Genomic DNA, 23,187 nt, shown 5'->3' with positions numbered 1-23,187 from the left:
GCCGTATCGATTTTTTGAGCACACCCCCATAAAAGATGCAGATTAATAATCCTGTGCAGTAAAGGGATCAATAGTTTTAAAAATACGTTTCAAGGAGGGATACTAACCTCTCAATCTCCTCCTCTCTGTTCAAGATCTCCATGTGACTGTCCTTGAGCCGTAGATATGTGAAGCCAAGCCTTCAGCACAATGAAAATATTACAACAGACATATTGCACAATAAAACCGTTTATGCAAGGTGGCATACTATGACCGAATGTTTCACGTGCGCTTTTGTAACGCACCTCTTCATGCCCTCCACGAGTGCCACCTCATCCGGGGATGACGAGATGTAGAAGGAAGTAGACTTGCCGTGGTGGATGCCGTGCTTGATGCCGTCGATAGTCTCCTCCTCTTTCACTTGCACAGTGTGGCATAAGCACAGTGCACGGAAGAACAGCTCCTCACGCTCCTGTTGTTTTGAGAGCCAAAACAGTTACTCTCACTTAGACACAAGTACTATAAAAAAAAAAAAAAAAAAAAAAAACACGTGTCCTCAGTCCTCACTCACTCTGGCCTCAGGACCTGGTGATGTGTCAATCATGTCCATGCTGTCTGCACCAGGCATCACCTGAGAACGTGAAATAATGAGCAGATGCAAGGAATGCTGAGATGTATTGCACAATTCTTTGAACTGAGAAACCAACGTTTCAATATTACCTGTCCGTTACAGATAGCTTGGGCGACATAAACGTGGCCGTCCACACAGCACTCGATGAACTCCATGTTATTCTCCGTCAGTGTCCCTGTCTTATCAGTAAACACATACTCCACCTGGAGAGAAGAGTAAACGGCTAAATCTACGAACAGGCCGCCTGGAGGAATGATTTTTACAAAGGGGAAGACAGTGCGGAACCTGTCCCAGCTCTTCGTTCAGATCTGACGTGTTGACCACTGCTCTCTCTCCAAGCTCCTTGTCAAACATCTCATCATCCCACATTATGAAATACGAGCCCAGGAACTTTTGCATCTCCACGGTGACGTACATGGAAACAGGGATGATGTAGTTGAATAGGACCATGAAGGCCAGAAAGTCTGTGAAGGCCCTGATCACCTGTGGAGGCAACAGGAGACTGTGAGAAGCTCTACACAAGGAATAAGCATTGTTGGAAAAAAATACAACTAAGTAACCAACATCGTAACATGCTGCAATTAACTAATTTGCTCCCAATAACGTATAAATGCGTTTTTTTTTAATGTTCTAAGTGTCCCAAAGACATATTTATATGTTGTTGTTTTTTTGTTTTTTTTGCTTTTGTTTTTTTAATGCTAGAGCATACAGAAGGCTTTGATGCAGCCTCTCAACTGCAAAGAACGGTTGCAGAAATGGTAGTTATTACACAAACGGCCAGCAGGTGGCAGCAGAGCAAAGGAGATCAACCAGGGCCATGTAGAAAAAAAGCTCAATTACTTACAATTTTGAATAGATTTGTGAAAACTGATTAAACTTAGCTCTCTTCTAATGCTAATTGCTGCCAAACGGAAACGGATAGAAACATACTTTTTTTTCCTGATGAAAGAAGAGACTTATATCTTTCTTTTGATAGGTTCCATGCTTTTATAGCAATAGAACACAATATTCCGTGGGCCTTGCAAAATCTGTCAAAATCCTGTAAAACAGCCGGGAGCGAACGGGATTGCTTCTGTGAAAATGGCGGCGAGTGAATGAGTTAACAGACTTACAATGTTTCTCTGCCTCTCAGCCTCGGTTCTCTGATCATACCAGGGTTCGTCTCGGATAGGATCGGCCTGCCACGCATATTTTAGCACCGTGTTGATAAAGGCCTTGCTGATGAGAATGCATAGGTAGACCACCAAATAGGCATTCATTGACCTGCCAAGACAAAAGTTGTTAAATACCCACACATGCTCAGGATATTAAAGCTGGTGTCAACGTAACAGTTCTGAGGTTTGGAATGTAGTGTTTGCACGTTTCCCCATGCTAGTGTGGGTTTCCTTTCACACTGCCAAAACTTGCTTCGAAGGTTAAAGAGGAAGTCAACCTTAAACATTTCTTGACAATAATATACTTATATGTGACCTCACTAGTCTAAACATGACATTCTGATTAATATTACATTTGTGGAACACGAGTTTCAGTATGAAGCAAAATCCAGGCTATTTTTATTTTTTTATTTTTTTTTATCTACCACAGGTGTAGCCATTTTGCCACTTGCTCGGGTAACAACCAATCACAGCACAGCTTCAGAAAACAGGTGAGCTGAAGATGACTGAAGACGACATCAATGTTGCTCAAGGCTCAGGCAACGACCAATTGCAGTTCACCTGTTTTCTGAAGCTGAGCTGTGATTGGTTGTTACCCGACCCTTGAGCAGCATTGATGTCATCTTCAGTCGACAGCAAGTGGCAAAATGGCTGCCCACTGAGATGGATAAAAACAGCTGGATTTTGTCGCTTAATTGCACCAACGCAATTTGCAATTTTAATCATATTTAGACCGGTGGGGCTACATAGTACATATTATTATTAAAAAATAAAAAAATAAAAAAATTGGACTGACTTCCGCTTTAATTAAATACTCAAAATTTTCATTAGGTGTGATTGTGAGTGAGTATTAATGGTTGTTTGTAACCAGTCCAGGGTGTTAACCCGCCTCTAACAAAATCAGCTGCGATCGCCTCCAGCTCAACTTCAACCCTCGTGATAGGCGGTATAGAAAATGCATGGATCGATGGAAGGATGGTTACTAACCAAAGCATTCTGCTAAACAGTATACAAGCGGTCGAAAAAAAATAGAGATTCTAATATCTAGATTCTAAAATCTAGTAGTTTAAAAGAATGGGAAGGTCACGAAAAGCTTACTTTTCCACTGCAGAGCGTTTCTGAGACTTTGACTGGTAGTTGAGAGCCATCTTTGTTTCCATCCCAGTGTAGATGGCAACTGCTACAATAAGGGAGCAACAAAAATATTTGCCTGATGATAATCTCTTTTAGGGAGCGTTTACAAACAATAGGATCCTGAAATCCTGTTCTACTTTACCATAAATGTACTCTGTGTTCTTTAATGTGGCTCCTCTGAGAAGCAGGTTCTCTGATCCTAGTGGCCTGTGAACAGCAATATTATTGTTAGCATTTTCAGGAACATGGTGACTCTATACAGGATTTACAGGATAATATATAAGAAAAACTTACTATATATATATATATATATATGTTACAGCAAAACATTGATGATAAAAAGTGACAGACACAAATGAAACCCGGTATGTGAAGGTAAACATGATATTACCTCGCCACTGGCTCATTGTTCATGTAAATGTTGATGCGACCAACAAACCTAGTAGGAAAAAGACAAAGAAAACCAGAAAGAATAAATATGTTCAAAAAAATTAATTCCTTGAGAGCAGCAGGAGCAGATTTCACTGACTTGTACAGGTCTGGCTGTGGTTGTTCACACTCGATGGTAGCGTGGATTGAGTCCACCTCCTTCTCGGCGTTGTAAGCTTTGGTGTCCTGCACTGCGTAGTACGTCTGAGGGTGCAGGAAATACAAACATTCTTGAGAGATCCGAACTGACAGGAGACAGGCGAGCTGTGTCAAGTAAGTGTCCAGCATAATAACAAACGCTCACGCACCTTGTGGCTGCTCTCGCCATCCAGACTGGCGGTGGTGACATAGCAGGTTCCATCATCCCGGGAAGAGGACAACAGGATGAGATCGCAGGGGAATGATTCATCTTCCTTCACAAAGACTATGTCCCCCACCTGAGGCAAATCAAGCAATCATCTGTCATTCATTTGCAATGTAATTGACTGAGAGCATTGTTGACCCAAAGCCTTTTTTTTTTTTATTTAAAGTAAAAAACACTAGCTTAATTAGAGTAGCTATAAAGGGCCCTCGCAATTCCGGCCACATGGGGGTACTGGCACATATAGGACAATGAACTCTAAAACATAAAATGTTTTTGCCAGGCCTGATATGTGTGGCAAAATTCATGGTACGAGTGATTGATCTGGACACACGCACACGCGAACACACCCGCAACTTGCGACTCTGCTTGCGGATCACTTTGCCATGTTGCAGCACGTGGACGGGACACTGGTTCACAGCTTTGTCAGCTTTGTGTCTCAGCCAGTCCTCATAACCCTGAAAAACAGAGAGTATACTACGGTGGATGATGGCAAGTGACATGACGTGTCATCAGACCTTGGGCTCTCACCTGTTTGATCGCCGTAACTGTGATGACAAAGAAGAGTGGCAGTCCACTAGTGACTGGACTGGTGGGCGTGTCAATTATCAACTAGAGAAACAGAATGGAAAGTTTTGAAACAGGACATATCAATGAAATTAGCCCATTTGCGACAAGCAGCGCCATTTAGTTCGGTTCCATACAGTACACAATTTTCTCAAATTCAAAGGGTACAAAAACAACTGATCCAAATCACTACGAGTATGTCGAACCATTCTTATGATGTTCCAACCCGAATGGTACAATGCCTAAAGTAGCAAAAGGGCACATGCTCTACTTTTTCATGTAATTGCACTCCATGCCAAGAATAAAAAAATAAATAAATAAATACTGCATTAGGTGACTTAGATTGTCATCAACTGCTTATTTTGTAATATTCCTGACTTGTTTATGTGACTGAATCTTACATATTCCTATACTAGTATGATGTCACACATGTTACACTAGGGCGTCACCAACTCCAGCTCTCGAGTGCCTATACAGCATGTTTCGGGTGTTTCCCTCCTCCAAAACACCTGATTCATTCAAATGATCAGGATTGTTATCAGGGTTCTGCAGAGCTTGCTGATGAGCTAATAATATGAATCTGGTGTGTTGGAAGTGGGAAACTCAAAAAAACATGCACTGGAGTTGGTGACCCTTGATTGACACAGAGGCTGCAGCTAAACATCACGTCCTATACATTTAATAGGTGAATTCCAAGTCTGATCAGAAGTTGTGTTTTACCTGAACCAGAAATATGATGAGAAAGTAGAAGTTGGCAACTCTTCGGAATTGCTCAAACATATTTTTGGGGATGAAGTTCCAAAATGTGTACTGGGAACACAGAACAGTAGTCCGTTTATGCATCTGTTAGTGTTTGCAATTCCATTGATATTTAAATATGTCAAAAATAATAATAAATAAATAAATTAAAATAATCAAAGCACCACCACAGTTAGTCTGGGAGTTTGATTGCTCACTCAAACAGATTTGGAAGTTAACTGGGCACACCCAGGACTGCGTCTGCCAAATGGGAAAAATACATGGCCTTCAAGGTGATATTAAGTATATATTACTACTGCCCAGAGCCAGCTGAGATAGGCGCCAGCACCCCCCGCGACCCTTGTGAGGAATAAGCGGTCAAGAAAATGGATGGATGGATGATATATATTACATTACTTTGCATACGTTTTTATGAAAAACTCTCATATGCATACCCAACTGATTTTTTTTATTTTTATTATTATACTGTGTGTGTCAAATATGCTTCCTTGTGTTGTTAGCAGTGCCTGGTCAAATTGGGTGCCATCACTTCAAACTTCATTTTGCAGTTCTGGTGCTCTCCAAAACTTTTCATGCTGAAATCAGCGCTACAGAACCTAAAATGCTAACTCTCTTAAATACAGATGTCTCCACAGCTTTTACACCAGTTGACAACAGCATGTGCAATGTGGAAGAATGAGTGAACACGCAATTTTGTACCCATTATTTGGGCTCTTATTAAAAGATTGCAGTCTACGTAGTCATGCGCAGAAAACCCACTAACAGTGCATGCAATTTGCTTAAGGAAGCAGGCAAATTAGTGCTCACTATTTGATATCTTAATAAACCAGGCCTTGTGTGACTGGCCCTCATGTGCTTTCACCCACCTTTGAGGACACGATGCGGTTGTCTGGGAATCTTTGCTGTATGAAGGCTTCTGCCCCTGGAGGAGGCTCCTTGTGTCCAATGTAGACTGTCCTGCTGTCCACCCAATTCTCCTCACCTACACACTACAAGGGGAATATATCATAACTCATACAGGCTGTACAGGAAATTCATCAAATATGTTTTATTAGTCAACTTATTTGTGATTGGCCTACATAGTGAAGTTGAACTGTCAATTTCAACAGCAGCATGTCATGTGACATCCAACATATATTTCCAACAAATAGTCAAGATTACTGTTGTTCTCAATAAACAGAAGCTTTTGTTTCCACAGATACACAAAGGGGCATATTCACTCTGAATGCGCTGTGTCCGGTAATAGCGCGAAATATTGCACCACTACTGCACCCGCATTTTGCGTCCAGTTACCCGCCTATTCACTAAGGATATTGCTCTAATCATATACCAGTGCAAGGTGCAAACACGGCCACAAAACTGACAGCTTGGAGCAAATTTGCACCTGATTTACCACACATGGCAATGGATTTGCGCCAAGAACATGGTTGTAAGAAAGATGATGTTTATAGCGAAACACCCCCCCCCCCCCCTTTCCCCCCCGCATGTTGTGCTGCAAATGGCATGCACTGCTGTCCCGGGATCGAGGTTGCGGCAGGTTCATACATGCTTTCCATAAACATTATTTGCGTCCCGCAAACTACATGTGGCTATTTGCACCGGCGTTAGTGAATTAGACGCTGTCTATCATTGAGTCTCATTTGCATTGGGGCGGGCATATTTTGCATCAAATGTATGCAAATTACCTAGTTTACATACGCGCAAATAACACCGCCGCGCCGTGGTGCAATCTGGTAGGCAGCGCACTTAGTGACGGATTTCCCCATCTGCGCCTGTTTAGTGAATTAGGCGCTCCCGGATTGCTCCATTTTGACCGGTTAGCGCAGTGCAAAGGTGACGCAAACCTAGTGAATATGCCCCAAAATATTTTTTTAATTGAGCACAGGGGCACACAAAACGTCTTGAATGCACACAAAAAGTTGCGGTGCTCAAGAAATCAGCTCAAATAAATGAGAGAGGACCACGTCAGCAATCTTCTTCACATTCTGAAGAACGATAATGTTCAGAACTGTTATTAGTAGAGTGAGAAGATTAACTTACTTGTACTATTTTGAAGTACTTGAACCTTCTTTTTGTTGTGTGACATACAGACACATGCAGACTGTATCCCCAGCAGCCCCCACATAAATTGAGTTTGAGACTCCTGCGCGAAATTGTCCATGGGTGTGAATATGAGTGTGAATCGTGGTTGTTTTTCTGAATTTTGTCCTGTGACTGACCTGCCGACCAGCCCATGATGTATCCTGTCTCTTGCCTCAACATCAACTGGGATATGCTCACCAGTCATCCTCACGAGGAAAAGAAATTTAGAAAATATATGGATGCATGGATGGCTTTCTTTCACCAAAATAGAATCATTCAAGTTCGTTAAAGCTCAGAGGCCTACACGTTGCTCAAATCAACCCTAAGCATTTCACTGAACTCTTTATTAACCTTCCTCCACTATGACTCTTACTTTCTCATGTGTTGTTGTAAATTAAAGTTAAGTCAAAAGTAATAACGCGGCCAAACTCTTAGCATCTGCCGGTAGCTACCCGAGTTGAAAATGAGAAAACTCACCCGCCAACGCACCATCATTGTTCCTCATCTTCGCCCAAATCCGTTTGCTTCATCTAACACAACTCTCAAACACACAACCACATCCGATGCTGGCATATGGAACAGAGGCACAGCTTCCAATAAATGGTTTTGTTCTAAAGGTTCATCAATGAAATTGGTTTATTGATTATTTTGTAGCTATTCTACAGCCCTGGAAAGTCATTGTGACGCAATTTAAAAAATGCCTCATTGCCTGTGTTTTATTGCACACTGCCTTTGCGGGTGACAGTTATATTTGAAACTGTTGTTCCCTACTGTGAATTAGATGGAGTGTAATTGATTGTTCATTTCAACCGCCATCTTTGGGCTCTGTGTCCTTTCCATCACTCGCGTCTCTCTGGAGAAGGCTTCTAAGCTCATCGTCGCCCGCTATCGATTGAGCTCAACTTCCACCCGCGTTCAAGCTTTTTGCAGAAAAGCCTGTCTGAGTTTAATTTAATCAGATGGCATCCTTACAAAATAAAACTCTGCTTATACTATGAAAGCTGCCAACATGAGCTGGGATCTTCAGCCCTTGTGTGTAACTGGAGACATTAGGCTATTCTGAACCCTGGTAATCTCTTCGAGCGGCGTTTCATGTTTCAGGACATGGTGGCTTTCAGAAGTTTATTTATAGTTTGAGGGGAAGCGTTTGTGGTGAGGATGGAGGGGAGGTGGATGATGGGAGCTTGCAGACTTTATATCTGACTGACTCAATCAGTGCCACACATGGGGTTCCACACTGCCACACAAACATCCCGATCCAGTGTTGCCTCACTAGTTAGATATATTTAGATGCACAAACAAACTCCACCTCTCCTATTGTTCTTCACAGTTCGGTTTCCTCAAATCTCTGACGGCGAGCACTACAAGCAGGACAAGGACCCACCCATTACAGCGAGGACACACTTCCTAAAAACTGATTCTAACACCTTCTACCCACCACAGCCAACATAGTACACCCTGACTCGTGATTTTTTCATTTTCCCCCCGTTTTTCCCTCACTTTTCACAATTCTATGTTCTCTACTTGGGAACAGTTTGGGCAAAGACTATAAAGGCATGCATGGATGAATTTGTTAAGGTCGAGACCTGGCCTTAATCCTGTAAAACACCAATAGTGATGAACGTAATCAGATATGGCGATCAAAAGACGACCCTTCCTCAGAGCCAATCTCTTGGATCTCTCAAATGTTCGTCAGGATGACAAAAAGTCTCCCCAAAAAGTCTAACTTTGTGAATATTTAATAGCCAGGTGCCCCAATATGCCCATGCAATTTATCAGCAGTGCACCGTGGGCAAAGTGATGTACATATTAGGGCTGTGTGACATCTGGTGTGTAAAGATAACCCAAAGGACAGTTAAATCACGGAAGCAAATGACCATTGTTTCAACGCAGCTTTTGAGGTTGAGTCATTGTCGTCACTGATAACCTCAATCTTTTATCTCTTTATCTCTCTTGCCAAGAGGATGCGACAAAGACAAAGTCAACAAAGGCAAATGATGGCGGCCTGTTCGCTGTGATACGGCTACACACACCTGAATGAATCAGACGTGACAACTGTGTCTGTGTTGCTTTGTGCTGTGTATTGGGTAATAGAGCAAGTGCACACACACACACACACACTCTCAACGTCAGATCACTCTCAAATAAAGCAGTCATTGTGAACGAACTAATTTCTGATTATAACATAGATGATCTATTTTGTCTTCCTGAGATCTAAGTCCAGATGAATATTTGAGCCTAAATTACCGTAATCCACTCCGCCAATCATATTAACGCTCACATTGCTTGAGAAACATCTCTTTTTAACTCAACTTTATTAACATATACAAAACCCAACTTTTTAGTAACTAGAGCAGATACAATAATTATAGTTGGTCGCTTAAACAGCCATGTGGACGTAGACAATAACATTCTACCTTCTTCATTTATTTCTTTATTAGATGCAATTATTAGGGGTGTGCCAAAAAAAATCGATTCATCAAAGAATCAAGATCCTCATTTATTAATCGAATCGAATCGATATTAATATCCAAAAATTGATTTTATTTAAATTAGAAATGAAGAAGAAGGGGAAAAGGCAGGCCTACACTACAGTCTACATGACACAACCAGCAAGCAATAGAAGAGCTCTAACAAAAGCGGAAACAGGAAACTTTGCAAACAATCATGAGAGCAGCACGGACGAAAGGGAGGAAAGACCGGCAAAAACGCGACTGCTCCAAAGAACATGGACTGTCCAGAAAGACGAGCTGTGGTCAGGACTGCCCAGCCTGTTTAACGTAAACTCTCGCAATGGACTGGCATCACTGAGACCATGATGGGGAAAAATTTGCATTGTGGGAAAAATATATATATAAGAATGTAGTTGTAATCTTGTAAATAGAGACCCTGCAAAATTTCAAGTTTTTATAAAATCTCAGTCTGAGACTAGGTTGTGACTTAAATCACTTGTCTTTAAATATGAGTTGGTGTGATGGGTCTTTTTCCAAATCTTCTCAAAGTTTTCTGATGTGTTCGATCTAAGGTCTGTTTTTTTTTTTTTTTTATGATTCTGATGTCTGCTCATTCAAATTGGTTGCAGTCTCGAGCCCTAAAATATACGTCTGTGCTTCTGTTTATGTTTAGGCCAGCAGACAGGCCTAATGTCTTACTGAAAAAGAATGTCTATCTGGAAAAAAAAAAAAAAAAAAAACAGAGCAAGAAGAGTTGCTTGTTAAGTGCACTGCACATTGTGTTTTGCTGATTTAACGTAAGCAGGCCACTGACAGCAGAAAGCAGCTTTCAAACTCTTGAGGTAGGGCAAGTTTATACAACCGAGAAAAAAATCACAATGTTTTTCATGATTTCAAAAATTTTCACATACAGATGTGAAAAATAATATTACAGTGTTCACATGTGAAAATATGTAATATGGATGCCACACCAATAGTTAAGCTATGTCACACTAAGTACTTCTGCTATACAACTAAACACTTTTTGGGAATAGTATAACCTTAGTCAGCATATATGTGACTTTACAGTTGATATAAATAAGTAATGCTTCCCCACTGGGCACATTAACTCTGCCATAAATATACATTTTACTGGAGAAGCATTATCAGCACAAACACTATAATGCTTTGTCCCGCAAATTGTATTGCCAAATAAATGTTTTCAGTTGTCTTGTTTTCAAGATCTAACACTTCAATATTTTCAGACTTCATAAGCTGTCAATTCAACAAAAGGACTAAATGACCAAGTTTTTAATCAACTTTGAGATAAAGAACAAAAAAAACAAAACAAAAAATTTGAAATGTGGTGTACTGGTGCTTTGGCAGTGCTCAATTCTTCAGAAGGTCATTTGAAGATAGGGATGTCACGATAAAGGCAATATCGTGATATCGCGATATTAAAACTGCCACAATATCGTCGTCGTCATGTTCACAATATTTAAAAGGAACACATCTTTTTAAAAAGTCAGGTTGATTTCCATTTGTGCAATTCTAGCACCCTCTAGTGTCTAGTTTATTTGTGTATTTTAATTTTCATTAGGGATGTTTCGGCCTTTTATGTTTAAAATCTATGCTAATTGTCAGATGAATGGGAATCTAATTTGCTTGTGAAGTGATCAATATGTGCTTGCATTAGCAAGAAAGTGCCTCAATATTGTTATTAGAGATTGTAGGTGGTTTATATGCATTGCTGTTATGTACAAAAGCACAATATTGTTCTTTTTTTTTTTAGCATGAGCTCTCTTTTTATCGTGATGCTTGGATATCGTTACATCCCTATTTGAAGATGAGGACAAAATTGACCTTCCATTAAAAAAAAGAAAAAAGTAAGAAAAAAAAAAGAAAACAAGCTTCGTGAGACTGGGAGGCACATTTTGCTCCAGAATGCATCGCAGATTTGATTGTGCCAAGCAGAGATTCAATACACGGTATTTAAAAGAACTAGTTTTCTCCTCAAATTTCCCCCGAGAACATGTGAGGACGCCGTGTCTCCGTAGAGTAACAAACATGCAAACAGCATTGATAGATTTTGTCTCTGAAGTGGACAAAACCACTGGCAGGAATTTCCTGAGAATAAGCTCGGTCATTCTTTGCATGTCAGGGTAATCAAGCAAACAGTGCTCACTTAGTTCATTGTGCTCGGCGAGGGGGGAAGAACTGCTGAGAGTCACATGATCCAGCCCCACAACTTCAATTTCTTAGTTCAAGTCACGTGGGAAATCTTGTCTGGCTTGGAAGCAAGCATTCAGACCACTTGAAATCTCATTTTGGTACCAGATAAGCAATTCATCATTTGTTTCATAATATGCAACCATTCTGATATAATTATTTGGAACAAACCTAAATCGAAAGCATGTATTGATGTAATTGTCAACAATTAATTAGGGATGGTGTCTCTCGTCAAGGTTAGTGTTGCCATTAGCTTTTGGTACACTAAAGTTATACTTCACTTTGTGTCACAACTTCCACTTCCTGCAAGTAACTCAATATCTATCTATGTGTCTCACAGGAGGCTGGGGAAAAAAAAAAAAAAAGAACCAAAATGCTTTTCACTTTTTATCTCCCACCAATGTGTATGTTTCACCACTTTACCGTGCCCTGCACATTAGTGGAAGCGCTTCTCAGTCATCCCTAATGTTTGTCCTGTGGGGAGACTTTTGTGTAATGGTCTCCATTACATTATATTGCCAGTAATCACCACCACACAAAACAAATACAAGCAAAACACAAAAGTAGAGGTCATAACTACAATTTTGTCAACGCGTTGACCATGAAACATGGAAAAATGGGCTCAGCTTGCGGACGTCACATGAGCAAACCCAGAAAACAGGTAAGGCCATGATGGACTACCTGAGCACATAGGTGCTGTTATGTGATCATTTTCATATTGTACAAACACAATAGTAATCAGAATACTGTGTTTAGACGAGTGGGGACGCATAGAACATGTTATCGTAAAGAAGATTTTTGACTTGATTGACAAACCGGTGTGAACCTCACAGTCTCGGGGGTAGCGGTCCGTCATGGCGGTCTGGGCACCCACGATGCAGACTGAACGTGGGTGGCAGGGGAAACAAACCCAAAATACACCCGCCTCTGCAGCCCGGAGCAAGAAGGCTGCCTGGCCGCCAAGGTCCTCGGGTCGGGCGTGAAAGTGCGTGCACCGCTTGGAATGAACCAGTGAGCTCACACTTATTAAGTATGTGTGTATCCGCTACTGATGGGCTCTCAAAAGTGGTCAATCATAAGCACGATTTGCGCTTTCTGATGGCAGAACCGCAGTTTTCGTGTTCCTCTGCGTTAGTTTTTTAGCTATACCACTAAAGGATGACAGAACAGGCATCCTACACTGTAATAAAAAATAATAATAATAAAAAAGTAATTTAATAGATTTGACTTTTTAATTTTCTGTTTTTTTCTGCATTTTAAAAATACCATTTAACTTACAAAAATAAACTCAAATTTTCCATGTCAAATGTAAAATAACATGAAATCACTGTAACTGTAAAAAAAACAAAAAACAATATTTCTATTCTTTAAAAGAAAAACATATTGACTGTTAGAAATAGAATACATATATTAACTGTCACAAATGTACTGTAATTTCACAGGTATTTGTCTGTTATTTAATGGAATAAACTAAGATTCAACTTTAAAACCATATAAAAATTAACAGTAAAAATGTGTAATTTTACTATAATTTTTTTGTTAATTGACTTTTATAAAGATGGTAACATTTATTAACATTCATTTTGACAGCACATCTAAAGAGGCATGGTGAAAGGAGAAATCCTGAGTGGGTGAATAAATTAAATGAAACATTTTAAAACTCAGAAGGCGTGGATGACTGCTTAGCACGTCCGCCTCCCAGTTCTGAGGACTCGAGTTTGCATGTTCTCCCCGTACCCGCGTGGGTCTTCTCCGGGTACTCCGGTTTACTCCCACATTCCAAAGACATGCATGGCAGGTTAATTGGATGCTCCGAATTGTCCCTATAGGTGTGCTTGTGAGTGTGGATGGTTGTTCGTCGTGCCCTGCGATTGGCTGGCAACCAGTTCAGGGTGTTCCCCGCCTACTGCCCAGAGCCAGCTGAGATAGGCTCCAGCACCCCCCGCGACCCTTGTGAAGAATAAGCGGTCAAGAAAATGGATGGATGGATGGATAGATGGATGGATGTACCGTTGGATGAAATAGGGAAGCAAGATTAGTCCGATCACAGACAAGCTTTCACAACAACAACAAAATCAATTTCCGGATATAAAACGACATCCATGGTTGCTGCCAAAGCTAACTGTATCAATACACTAATACTTAACTACATTTAGAATGTTTATGTCTTTTTATCTTTTTATCTCTCTCACTCTCTCTCTTTCTCTAATACTTTTACCTTGTGTTATAATACAGCTAGCTTGAATCATCAGTGCTGGACATTAGATGAGCTGTTAAATTTGCATTTTGCACTTCTGTTCATGATGCGACACCACAGCATCCTTATGAATCCTGTCGCCCTTTGGCGTCACCATGGGAGACAAATACACAAAACAGAACATTACTGTGTGCTGAGGTTGTTCTTAATTATCTCCTTGACAACCAGAGGATGAATAACCTTCTCTATTTCCCTGAAATGCACCTTATCTCGCTGTCAATTCAATATTTTGTTGAATTTTTTTCCCACTCTACGGCTGAAACGTGGAACAAGATGAATCACTTCATCAGAGTGTCAACAACTGGGAGACTCAAATGGGAGCAAGAACATTGTGACATCATGTGGCCATCATGAGGCTCAACGCATGACATGGGCTGAGCACCAGAGTGGAAATGGATTTTACAACTCATGAGTTCCTCGCAAGAGCGTTCCAGCACATCCAGCCATTAAGGTTAGAATAAACGTACGAGAAGTGCACACAGCCACAATTAGATTGGCAGTAACTGTTTTCAACGGTAGTAAGAAAATGCCGTCTCAGAAGTAGGCAGTAGAAAATGACTTCTCAGCCACCAGATCACTAACCAAATGGGAGAGAATTGACTTTGTTGCACGAAAAGCAGGCATTGCTTCTAAGTAGAGGTCAACAGCTCATGGCATGTGGAAATAAGTATTGTAACACAGATTTGCTAATTCAGCAGTGGCTGCTTTCCTTGTAGAAATTACAATCAAGCATTAATGCAGTGATTATTTATTCATGCTTAAATGCTTGATGTAGTGCTGTTAAACATCTTTTTTTGGATTTACGCTGAGTAACGCTGCACTTTGTTACATTATTGATAACTGTCCTCTGGCATCATAGACTTTTTTTGGATGGCACATTTTCTTGTGTAGGTGACTTTCCACTGCTGTTAAGTGCAAAACGTCTAGATTAGGGTTGAACAAATTCAGAAAAAGAATTGTGATTTCTCTGACAGATATTGCAAATTCGATCCACTGTTTTGTTTTGTTTTTTCCCTAACCAAGCTTCAAGGGCATTGTTTGCTATAACGTGCATGTATGACAGGATACAGGAACTACAGCTACAGTATTTACTTCTTGTTTCCATTTCACTTCTTAGATCATACTGATAACCTTAGGAGCTCCCTAAAAATGTATTTTTAAAAATTTAAAATGAAGTATATTGTCTAAGATTTAAAAAAACAACAACTTTTTTTTAATTTGCTGAAGATACGGTAAATAAGAAAATAAATGTAAATAAGAATAAACAACCTTATAATCACTGTAAAACCTCATAGTAGGTGCAATACTATATGTAAGGATATTTTTTTTAATCCAAAATGTTTTAAGTTGTAGTTTACACTAAATGAGATTCTTCTCTCTTTTATTTTAAATTTTGGATTTTTGTTAGAGCTGTGGGCGGCAGGGTGGATGAGTTGTGAGCACATCCGTCTCCCAGTACTGAGGACTCAGGTTCGAGTCCGGGCTCCGGCCTTCCTGGGTGGAGTTTGCATGTTCTCCCCGTGCCTGCGTGGTTCTTCTCTGGGTACTCCGGTCTCCTCCCACATTCCAAAGACATGATTGGCATGTGTGCCTTGCGATTGGCTGGCAACCAGTTCAGGGTGTGCCCCGCCTACTGCCCATAGACAGCTGGGATAGGCTCCAGCACCCCCCGCGACCCTTGAGAGGAGCAAGTGGTTCAGAAATTGGATGGATGGATGTTAGAGCTATCCAACGATTACATTTTTTAAATCAGATTAATAACATCTTAGAATTTAGATTAAATTAAATTAATCTCTTAAGAAAAATAAATAAATAATTTAGATTAATAATGATTAATCACAAACATTTTGCCAGCACCTACTGGAGCACCTACTGTATTGTGTTAATTATTTCTACATTTAATTTTATGAGGTCGTCTTCAACATTTTTTCATCCACTAAACAAGCTCATTCTCCACTTTTTTGTCATCAGTTAAATACTTTCATCATTTAAAATGAAAATAAATTACCCCAATATTTTGACATAAACAAATATTCTGAGTATTATATGCAAACATTTATTAAATGCTTTACTTGAATGCATGTAGTTATGTTTATTGCTCAAACAAATCCTGCGCTACCTTTAATAAAGGATCATCTGCAGTCAAAATTAATAGTGTGTTTAATCTGCATTAATACGTGATTACTGCGATACATTTTTGCAATTAGTCAAAGTTAACACTTTAACTTTGACAGCACTATTTTTTTATGAAAACATATAGAATGGTATGTCTGCTTTTTGTACTTTAAATAAATGTACGTAATAACATAAATATGTAATTTTGAGGGGAAAAAAAAAAAAAGCGATAAATTGTTCATCCCTAGTCCGAATTATAAAAAGTGGTGTCCAATGAGGATGCCCATAAAAATGGGATGCAATTGCTGTTATGTCAGAGGTCAGCAAGGATCACAGACAATTTCTTCATGATGGCTGCCAGCATGGCTCAATTATATTACACAACAATCAATGTTGATTTGTGTACGTTGTTAATGAGGGAGGGGGGGTTCACTTCAGCATACAACTAACTACATACATTTTCACGCCGCTACTAGCTCTGTCCAAGGTCAGTATGATACTGAGTGCGAAAGCTTTTAAAGCAAACACATCTAAGAGAGTCAGGGTAGCGGTCGGGTGCACAGTCAGCGTTTGAGGGGATGGGCTGTATATTATCGCTGCACTTTTATTTACTGTCTGGGATAGAAACTGGGAATGCTTTGTTCCAGTGAGTTGCGTCGCTATCACTCCCAGTGTCGAGGAGAACATTAAGGTTGCAGAGAGCAACGGTATTATGACAGGCCAAGTTCAAACATAGTGCTCACTATGAACAGAGGAGTCCACGTGTCATTAACTCTGGGCTATCTATCCTCTGTCTCCTTGCTCCATGGGCTGCAATGTCTTTGGATGCAACTGCAGCGTTGCTGACACAAGCCCTTAACACAGCTCCAGTTCTGCACAAGTCCAAATGCCTTACAGTATTGTGATGGTTGATATTAACTGCAACATGGGTGTCAATCTCAGTCACATGCAAGGCAAAAGCACAGCTTAGGTTTGGGCCAAATAGGATGCATATTTATTTAACAGATTACAATTAAAAGTTTTAACATGAATCAAAGCAGACCAGTGTGGCAGTTTGAGATTGGTCTTGGTCTCGAGACCGGTCATGAGACCATTTTTTTAAACGGTCTCGGTCTCGTCTCAGAATTGAAGACATTTTTACTCGATCTTGCCTCAGACAGGGCAAACTCTGGATTTTTTATTTTATTTTTTTTTTTTAAATCAAGACTGGTTGAGACCAGGCCAGTATTGCTACTGCGATCAGTGAGGAAAGCAGAATGCACTACACTGCCTTCTCTTTTGTAATTAAATTTTAGTTTCCAAAACCATAAGGGGTTCATTTGTAAGCAAAAACACTCTGCCAGTGTATCGGGCAGCAGGAGAAAACAACAACAAAAATAAACAAACAATTGACAACAATAAACCACATAAAAGATGATACAATAGAAGACTGGGTGGTCAACCAGGCCTGCTATTCAGGGCGGGAAGCGCCACATTGATGCTCTTCCAAATGCGAGCCCTCCAAAACTTAACTGTTTAACCCGTGTTCTGAACGTAGTGGACTCTTGTTTTGATGAAGTGGATGGGTGATGTGTTGTATGTATGGCATTTGGTAAGCGAGTAATGGACCTGTTGTTGAGTACTAGACAGGTCAGTTACCGGTATTTTGACACCCTTGCCTGTGACCAACGAAATGAAAACATTGCATTCTATGTCAGACTGACCTGAACTGTACTCTCGGGGCTTAAAGGAGACACTACAGTAGTAACTTTGTAGATGCTTACTTAGCTCTTCTATTCTTATATTACTAATAGGGATGTAACGATAATGGAAATATCGTGATATCACGATATTAAAACTGCCACAATATCGTCGTCGTCATGTTCACGATATTTAAATGCAACACATCTGTTAAAAAAAAAGTCAGGTTGATTTCCATTTGTGCAGTTCTAGCACGCTCTGGGGGCGAGTTTTTTTAGTACAGTTTAATTTTCATTAGGGATGTTTTGACCCTTCTATGTTTAAAAACTAAGCTAATCGTTAGATGATCGTCGTAATATGCTTGTGTAGCGAGTCAATATGTGTAGGAACTCAATGTGGGCTTGCATTAGGTGAGTAAGTGCCTCAACATGAAGTGTTATTAGAGACGGTAGGTCATTTATATGTATTGCTGTCATGTACAAAAGCACAATATTGTTTTTTTTGTTTGTTTTTTTTTACTATGAGCTCATTTTTTTACAATATCGTGACCTTTTTTAAATATCGCCAACCTCCCCACAATATCGTGATAATTATCGCATCGTGAGCTTCATATCGTGACAATATTGTATTGTGATATTTGGATATCGTTACATCCCTAATTACTAATGCTCTATGCATTGAGATGAAAGGAGAACAGCAACCAGTTGACGAGAAAAACAGATGAAAGACAAGCTTAGTAAGAACTTATAAATCCTTCTGTTAAATAGGTTAACCCTGCTGGTGGGTGTTAAATAATTAGGATCAACCTGTTGCTGCTTCCTTGGCTCATTATACAACTTCAACAAGTGGAAGTCCTGCACAATTTATAACAAAACAACAACAAAAAATATATATATATATTCCTTTGAGGCTGCATTGTATTGACCAGGTCCTGTATTGTAAGGACATTTACCTGCTCATCATGTGGCTGCTGACCCAACAGAGGCCTCAAGCACTCAAGCAACGCCCCCGCCCCCGCCCCCGGCACACACACCACCACCCACACACATCTCCCATAAAAGAATAGAAGACTCCACAAGTGCTATCATCTAGTCTGCTTATGAATTATTGACAAGCAGACAGCGCCAAGGAGTGCATGTGAGCCACCGGCCTCCACTTCACCTAGCTACAACTCCATTCCCTGTCCCGGCGTGCATGACGTCACAAAGATATCACTGTCTCTGTAAGCAGCGTTTCATGTTTGAAAACTTTGTACCAACGGCAAAGTGTAACAGGTGGAATACCAGCAGCTGAAGGCCAGTGATTGGCTCGGATCCGTGCGCCAGATTAAGTGTGTGAAGGTAGTGAACACCAGTAACCCTTTAATCCCCAAGCAGAAGGAGGAGATTTGTTTTCCTGTCCAGGAATCGCGATTAGTCAGGCGCGGAGGAATGCTGCTTGGCTGCAGATGCACACCTCGACACAGAGGTGGGGCAGTCATGACGTTGAACACGCACTGAGGCACGCTCTTGTCGCAACCATGCATGTACTGAGAAACATTTTGAGTCAATGTACAGTATCTTAGAGAATGAGACAAAATTGTGAAAATCTTGTGGAGTCTTCACAAAATTAGGATTATTAGTTGAAAATAGGGGTGTGAATTGCTTAGTACCTGACGATTTGATTCGCATCACGATTCGATTCGATACCGATTAATCCCAATACGAATTCATAAGTCGATTGTTGCGATTTTTTTTTTTTATTCAAATTTAGAAAATACTAATCAGTAAACTTGTACAGTATAAGATTTGTATGAAATGTAGGGGTGTTAAAAAAAATCGATTCGCCGATATATCGCGATACTACATCGCGCGATTCTCGAATCGATTCAATTAAAAAAAAATCTATTTCTTTTTTTTTTTTTTTTTTTTAAGAGCTCAGAATTGTTCATTCGGTAGTCTTACCGATTCAACGTCTTATTATCATTGCCTTTTTTTTTTTTTTTTTTTTTTGTGTGTGTGTGTGTGAATCGATTTTTAAACTTCCATTTTTAATGGAAAAATATTCAACAAAACGTCTGACTTCGGGTTAGGATTCACACCTTGAGCATGGAAGAATGTTATATGAACGGAACATTAAGCCTTAATATTTTATTTTAATGCTGTTCAAACATAAAACAGATTACAACCTCTATAAGACTGAAATTTCAAATAAATAAATAATACATTTTCATATAAATCTTACACTCTACAAGCTTACTGATTAGTATTTTCTAAATTTGAATGAAAAAAAATCGCAACAATCGACTTATAAATTCGTATCGGGATTAATCGGTATCGAATCGAATCGTGACCTGTGAATCGTGATACAAATCGAATCGTCAGGTACTAGACAATTCACACCCCTAATGAAATGTATTATTTATTTATCTGAAACTTCAGTCTTATACAGGTTGTAATCAGTTTCCTGTTTGAACAGCATTGAAATAAAATATTAAGGCTAAATGTTCCATTAATATAACATTCTTTCATGCTTAAAGTGTGAATCCTAAGACGTTTTGGTGAATATTTTTCCATCAAATATGGATGTTTAAAAATTGATTCGACCGCCTATTGAATCGATTCGAGAATTGTGCGATGTAATATCGCGATATATTGCCAAATCGATTTTTTTTTTTTAACACCTCTAGTTGAAAACCATCGTCAGGCCCTAAACACTGTCGACTCTACTAGTTTGTACATTTAAAGTCTTCCCAAACAATCTTGTTAAAACCATTGCAGGGAAGACGGGATACAGGAAATGGGAGGAAGCGAGCCGGCAGCACGACTGGACCTCAAGTGAGTTCTTTCATGTCACATTTTATTGTCATTCTGCGTGGGCATGGAGATTACAGTGCATACTACACTTGACAAGTGATCTTACATAACCATCTCTTTCTAATGGGAGATGGCGGCGATTGGAGAGACTGTTATGCTGTAAATGGGCAGCGAGTGAACAAGGTGCACTGTATTTGTAAGTGAATTGTAGAAAGCGCAAATACAAAACTGAGTTGATTTAAAAAATCCCACTTTTTCTCCATATGACCCAATGAAGATGTACTGACTTCTATTTCACGAAAGCACACTATTGACAAAAATAAAAATGCTCTGAGACTTAACCCTAATTTAAAATATTCCAAATTTTCCATGCATAAACTGGTATCACAATCAATTTAGCCTCAAGCCATTTGTCTTGAGCTGTTATCCAGATCAATTACACAAGCAGACCTCATCAGCAATTGCACAACCAATCAGTCACAGTCGTGTCTCACAAACTGGGTCCTACTACCTTAGCTCCATTTCAGCTCTCATGCAGCAAGGGAGGGATTTCATTTTATTACCCATTAGCAACAGTTGGGAGGCCGGAGCTGAGCCTCAGCTGAGCAAGGAGCTCTCTGACTCATGTGAGCAGCGTTCGCTTGCTGGTGCAACACATTAGTGTGGAGTCTAATGCAAGAGCCATACAGGATGGTGGCTCAATTGCAGCCCATCGATTTGACTAGCAGGGGGAAAACAAGTGGATTACATAATTCATGTGACTGTTCCATTTGTAGTCCTTCTCAAATGGGAGATGTCGCATAATATATTAGACTGGATTGCATAGACTATCTTCAGCAAGAAATACATATTAAAAAAAAAATGAATGGCACATTTTTAAAAAGTGGATTATTTTGTGCTCTATGAAACTCAATTATTGGGATTTTATAGCTGGATTGATTGACCATGATAACCTGCACTTTGTGACTGAATGCCTTGTTTCTCTGTGCAAGTTCCAACTTGTCACAATATACAGTTTCAACAAAGGGTGCCATCACTGCTAACTTTGCTAACTTCCGAGTGATTACTTCAAACAAATGTTGGCTTTATAGTCACACACATATGGTACGTGTTGACATTGTAAGCATATACAAAAAAAAAAAAAGGACATAGGCATTATTCAGAATTGGGCACTCGGAACTTACTGCTACAGAGTAAATCCATCTAAAGTGGCTGCTTGGTTATGAGGACACTGTTTGTTGAACATCTAATTAAATACAACACATTTTCAATTACCAATAGAACTCCCCCTATAATTCTACTCAACCGAAAATGAATAACTTCCAGTGATAGCATTACAAAAAAAATGCTGTCGAAAAGAAGTCCAGCTTCATTCGACAACGACAAGGTTCGCTTCCAGAACAGTTTCCTACTTGTATAAGATACCTTCTTGCGTCTTCATATCGCGAGTTAAACTTAATCCTGATGAGTGATAAAAAAAAAAAAAAAAAAAAAAGCATCAGTGCTGCTCTTATAGTATAGTCAAGTGTGCTTGTGTTTGTATGTGTGTAAACAAATGGTGATACACTGATGGCATGGGTTATACGGAACTTACATATCTGCTGATGAGGGTCCGGAGAGTGCTGAGATCCAGCCCCATCCTGTCCTTCTATCTCGCCCGACAAATTATTCTTCTCTTCTTCCCGTCTCGTTTTCCGCACGAATGGCGCTAGCTTGTTCTTAATTCTCCTCCCATGTCCATTACTTTTCTCCTTTCTCTTCGTCTCGGACTTTAAAAAAAAAAAAAAAAAAAGAAGGAAAAAAACGGTGCGCGCTCACCTGGTAGGGCGACAAAAAGGTGACTAAAAGTTAAACTGTGTATCCCCCTGCCTGGACGGGGCGAAAGAAATCCACCTCGCCGCCGCTCGCAGCCGTTCACTATACTTTTATAATCTCCTTTGCTTGCGCGCTTGACAAAAGAGCTTTTCTCTCGTGGGCGTCACGCGCAGCCAGGTGTTGTTGGCGCATGCGCATGCGCTCTCTCGTGCTGTGGAGTGAGCTATCGACAACTGCCTTGAAGTTAAAATAAAAGAAAAAGAAGAACAACAAACACTAAACGAGGGAACGAAGAAACTCAGAAGTAACTTTTTTTTCCCTCACTTAGTTACGTCACTTTTTCAATTGTGTTTCTGAGCGGGTTGAATAACTTTTGCTCTCTCTCTCTCTCTCTCTCTCTCTCTCTCTCTCTCTCTCTCTCTCTCTCTCTCTCTCTCTCTCTCTCACACCATCCATCACTGACCACTCAAATTATCTGCCATTACCACCACCTGCCATACCTATGACTCTCTTTCAAATTCCAGCCACCATATCGTTACCCTCCTAAAAATACCGCCCAGCCCTCCCCGGAAATTATATTAATAAATAATCTTATAATAATTTCGATTAGGAAGTTGCTACATGACTAGGAACCACAGTTCACAGTGTGAAGTTAGTATAATGTTTCGAGACGGAAATGTTTTCCCACGTTTGTCCGTCTTGCGTTTCCTGGAGACGCTTTTCGGCGGGTTATGTTGAACAGCAACGTTAAGTACCAATGGCAAGTAT

At 40.0% G+C, this 23,187-nt stretch overlaps 1 protein-coding gene across 9 annotated transcripts in view; it reads right to left on the bottom strand.

The window, feature by feature from the left end:
• Window positions 1-22,663, bottom strand: part of atp11a (ATPase phospholipid transporting 11A) — a 39,647-nt gene extending 16,984 nt beyond the window's left edge. For 4 of the 9 annotated variants that reach the window (XR_013282239.1, XM_077512289.1, XM_077512291.1 and 1 more), the window contains exons 1-16: window positions 22,199-22,659; window positions 5,881-6,003; window positions 4,976-5,065; window positions 4,220-4,300; window positions 4,039-4,146; window positions 3,636-3,764; window positions 3,428-3,531; window positions 3,290-3,337; window positions 3,041-3,105; window positions 2,863-2,944; window positions 1,723-1,873; window positions 896-1,093; window positions 700-813; window positions 551-610; window positions 285-451; window positions 108-179 (exon numbers count right to left, since the gene is read on the bottom strand). Coding sequence is in view for 6 of the 9 variants with exons in the window: in XM_077512289.1 (XP_077368415.1) it covers window positions 108-179; window positions 285-451; window positions 551-610; window positions 700-813; window positions 896-1,093; window positions 1,723-1,873; window positions 2,863-2,944; window positions 3,041-3,105; window positions 3,290-3,337; window positions 3,428-3,531; window positions 3,636-3,764; window positions 4,039-4,146; window positions 4,220-4,300; window positions 4,976-5,065; window positions 5,881-6,003; window positions 22,199-22,243 (1,637 nt within the window). In the remaining 3 variants the exon portion in view is untranslated. Of the gene's footprint in view, window positions 1-107; window positions 180-284; window positions 452-550; window positions 611-699; window positions 814-895; window positions 1,094-1,722; window positions 1,874-2,862; window positions 2,945-3,040; window positions 3,106-3,289; window positions 3,338-3,427; window positions 3,532-3,635; window positions 3,765-4,038; window positions 4,147-4,219; window positions 4,301-4,975; window positions 5,066-5,880; window positions 6,004-22,198 lie in introns of all 9 variants that reach the window. The other 5 variants (XR_013282241.1, XM_077512293.1, XM_077512292.1 and 2 more) reach the window with 3 other exon arrangements.
• Window positions 22,664-23,187: the final 524 nt, after the last annotated feature.

This window comes from Festucalex cinctus, chromosome 2, assembly GCF_051991245.1.
Source record: "Festucalex cinctus isolate MCC-2025b chromosome 2, RoL_Fcin_1.0, whole genome shotgun sequence".
In the NCBI taxonomy this organism is placed as follows: Eukaryota; Metazoa; Chordata; class Actinopteri; order Syngnathiformes; family Syngnathidae; genus Festucalex; species Festucalex cinctus.
Note: the sequence above shows the minus strand (reverse complement) of the source record. Positions and strands in the feature narration are given on the sequence as shown.